A 3324-nucleotide genomic window follows, 5' to 3' on the forward strand; every position below is an offset into this window, starting at 1 on the left:
AAATTAAATTTTTTTTTGTTTTTTTTTCTTCCCCCCCCCCCCCCCCCCCCCCCCCCGCATGCGGGTGTTAATGAAAAAGTAAAATGGCAAATTTAGCAAGTGTTATTGGTGCTGCATCTTCGTCATATATGTTTGTTATATTCTACATTAGTTCTTTTAATTAGCCAACACATCTACTTAACTTTCTCAGTCTAGCATTCCTTTGGGTGTAAAGGTATGTGTAGATTGCTGAGCTGGGAATGCTGAAGTTTAATGCAGCAGTTTTGTTTCTGTAACCATTCCCATTCCCTAAGTTGCTGTCTTTCTAAAATTATTTTTTGTTTGAAGATGCTGTTAGCCTAAAGTTTTCTGTCATTTTTTAAAGGTTTGGATGGGGATAAGAAACCTCACTTGCTAGACACCAATTGTTGTCCCCCTATTATTAGGTACCACAGGCGCAAAGCGCATTCACTGCCTGACGTTTTCATATTTATTTATATGTATGTGTGATATTTTTACATTGCTATCTAGGTACTACATACAAAAAGGTTCATGTTTGCTCCACCTAAAGGATCAGCAGCTGCAGAAACGAATCCAAGTGAACCTCTTCTTGCAGCTTTGGAGGAGAGCACTCCAAGTTCTCTTCTACAGTATCTTGCATATCTTGATCTTTGTATGGTCTGTGAGAACAATGTTGACACTTGGCGGCGAGCTGCCTTCTTTGAAGAAACCAGTGAAACTTACAGAAGAGTTATAAATGTAAGCTTGAAGCCTCTGAAACAGCTTGCAACAAAGTTGGGTGAAGGTATGGAAGCTGGCTCTGTTGACAAAGACATATCCAATCAGTTGCTGTCACCAACTGACATGCGAGTAGATTCAAAGTATTCTGAAGAATTGAATAACTTCCAGGTATCCAGAACTGCTGTTGATAGCACTTTTGGTTCAGTTTAATGTATGCATGTTTGCATATGTGCTTGTATGTATTTCCTTCTGAATTGGTCTTCACTAGGAGTCCTCTACTATAAGTTTGAGCATATTGATTCAGGATACTTGGATAGGAACATCCCAGGGACCTGATTGTGGGTTAGATTGGGCTTGTGTGTAAGCATCAAATGTGTGTGTTTGGCATGGATACTTCTGAGTCATTTCTCATTCTTTACCCAAGCTTGCTAGATTTCCACATGCCCAAGTCCAGTAAGTTATTGATCATGCCCTATTTAGTTGCATCCACACCTGTTCATCCAGCTTAAAATTTGCTTAGTAGGTTTAAAGGTTTCACAAGAAGAAATTTAAATGGACCAAAGGCCAAGGTTTGTCCTTTGTGGTTTTTTGGGAGGATTGGGGCTAATTTATTAGGTATTGGAGATAATGCTGACGTTTAGAAAGGAATGATTTTATCTTTTGCCATGCAATTGTATATTAGTTAGAACTCAACAGAAATAGGAGCAAGAAGAAGCTATATAATTACTCTGAGAGACAGAGAGGAGACCATTGATTAAAAATTTCTTCTAACCGTAAACTTAATTAGACTTGATCTTCAAAAGAGGATTGTCTCGACTCTCTATCCTGCAAGTGAACCCTGCATAAGAAAATCTCCACCTGCGTACCATAACTATTTTCAACCCCTTAGTTGCAGCATAGTCTATCTACTGTCAATGCACATATGTTTGAAAGCATGGTAGGAAGTACAGTGGTCCGTTTGTTGAACTAGGTTGAGTGAATGGGCTGAGTCGATCTTCAATTCAAGCTTCTTATATACTGAAAGGCTCTTCTGTTATAACCGATGTAGGAATTTTCCTTGTTTTGTGGAACTTTGTTTAGGTGCTTTTGACTTTCTTTTATTTTTTCTTCTTTTTGTCTTTATGCTTCCACAGATGCTTGCGAAGAATAAAGGATGTCGAACTTGTGCTCCTTACATTTCGTATGAGTTATTGTGAGAGTTTATTAATTAGATGATGGTGCATTGGTGCAGCTATGTTCTTGGTGTGCTCGGACAGCTGCGTCTTTGACTGTGCACTCTCACAAGGAAGACAGGTTTGGAGTTGCTCAACTTTCTGGTAGCAATATTGATGTTATTTCAACTCTTCTATCCTGCCTGCTTGCTGTTGAAGCATTTATGGGGAAGAAGACCAACTTGCAAGCACCGCATCATTTGATGGGGCCGGCTGGTATTAAATGGGCTCAACTAAACACAGGAAGAAGAGACACAGGGATGGTCAAAAAGAGAGGTGGGCTGTTGCATTCAAAAGCATTTGCCATGGCTGATGTTTTAAGGACCTCAATTTACTGTATCGTTTCTGCTTTCCATGACGAGATGATCAGTAGTGCCAAAGCAGGTGTTCTCGAGAAGGATTGGCTTGTTAGTGGCAAGCCTCTTTTTGGCACTCGTGAGCTGCTCCTGCAGAAATTGCGTCTGTTCCTTGACTTCCAAGCTTGCTAGCTGCTCCCATGCCCTGGTTTAAGCAATCGTTTCTCTTCTTTAAGTCAGATTGATGAACAATGCACGATTATCTTGCTTGTTAATATGGGATGAGCTGGAACATGAACAGGTAACTTCAATTTTGCTCTAAAGGAAAGTCAATGCCATGTTGTAGTGTTTTGTATGATTGATAGAGGACAAATTGAAAATTGTATCTTTTTTGAGTTGAGTTGCAAGATATCTTTTAGTCAGATTCATTTGAAGTGTCCGCATAGTTAATGGTTTATTTAACAATCGGACAGTCGGAGTAGGGATGGCAATGAGGCGGGGTGGGGGTGGGAAGGCCTATCCCATTCCCCACCCCATTAAAAATTTCGTCTCCATTCCCCACCCTATTCTCCAATAAATTAAGTGGGATGGGAATGGGGAATCCCCACGTGGGGAATGATTTCCCCATCCCTATCCCAATTCCTATTTATTTATTTTATAGTAGATATAGATACATGATTTTAATAAATTAAAATTTTAAAATTTAAATAAAATCATTACCATATTATAAAGTATTTAGATTATTTTTAAAAAATCCCCAAATGTTTGAAATAATATCTTGAAATGATATCAAAATTAAAAAAAAATGTTTGAAGAAAGCAATATCTTAAGAGAGAAAAAAAAACATAACAATATTTTAAGTTGAATAAAAATTATATTGTAAGGTTTTCTTTTAGTTATAGTCCATTTATGTCAAGTAAAAATAAAAAGAAAATTTATTAACTAATATTATAACTTATGAAATAAAAATTAAAAAAATATTTATAGATAATGGGGATTGGGGTGGGGGTGAGCCGGTGGGGTAGGGAGTACAAAATCAAACTCCACCCCATTAAGAATTTGGGGATTATTTTTTCCTTATTATTCACTCCATTCTT

General features: G+C 37.8%; 1 protein-coding gene across 1 annotated transcript in view; it reads left to right on the forward strand.

Annotated features, from left to right (window-relative positions):
• LOC18050222 overlaps positions 1-2649 on the forward strand; it is a 4811-nt gene extending 2162 nt beyond the window's left edge. The window contains exons 3-4 of the mRNA XM_006441317.2: positions 511-888; positions 1952-2649. Of these exons, the coding sequence (XP_006441380.2) occupies positions 511-888; positions 1952-2419 (846 nt within the window). The 3' untranslated portion in view covers positions 2420-2649. The remainder of the gene's footprint in view (positions 1-510; positions 889-1951) is intronic.
• The last annotated feature ends 675 nt before the right edge of the window (positions 2650-3324 follow it).

Source organism: Citrus clementina, unplaced genomic scaffold, assembly GCF_000493195.1.
Source record: "Citrus clementina cultivar Clemenules unplaced genomic scaffold, Citrus_clementina_v1.0 scaffold_3, whole genome shotgun sequence".
Taxonomy (NCBI): Eukaryota; Viridiplantae; Streptophyta; class Magnoliopsida; order Sapindales; family Rutaceae; genus Citrus; species Citrus x clementina.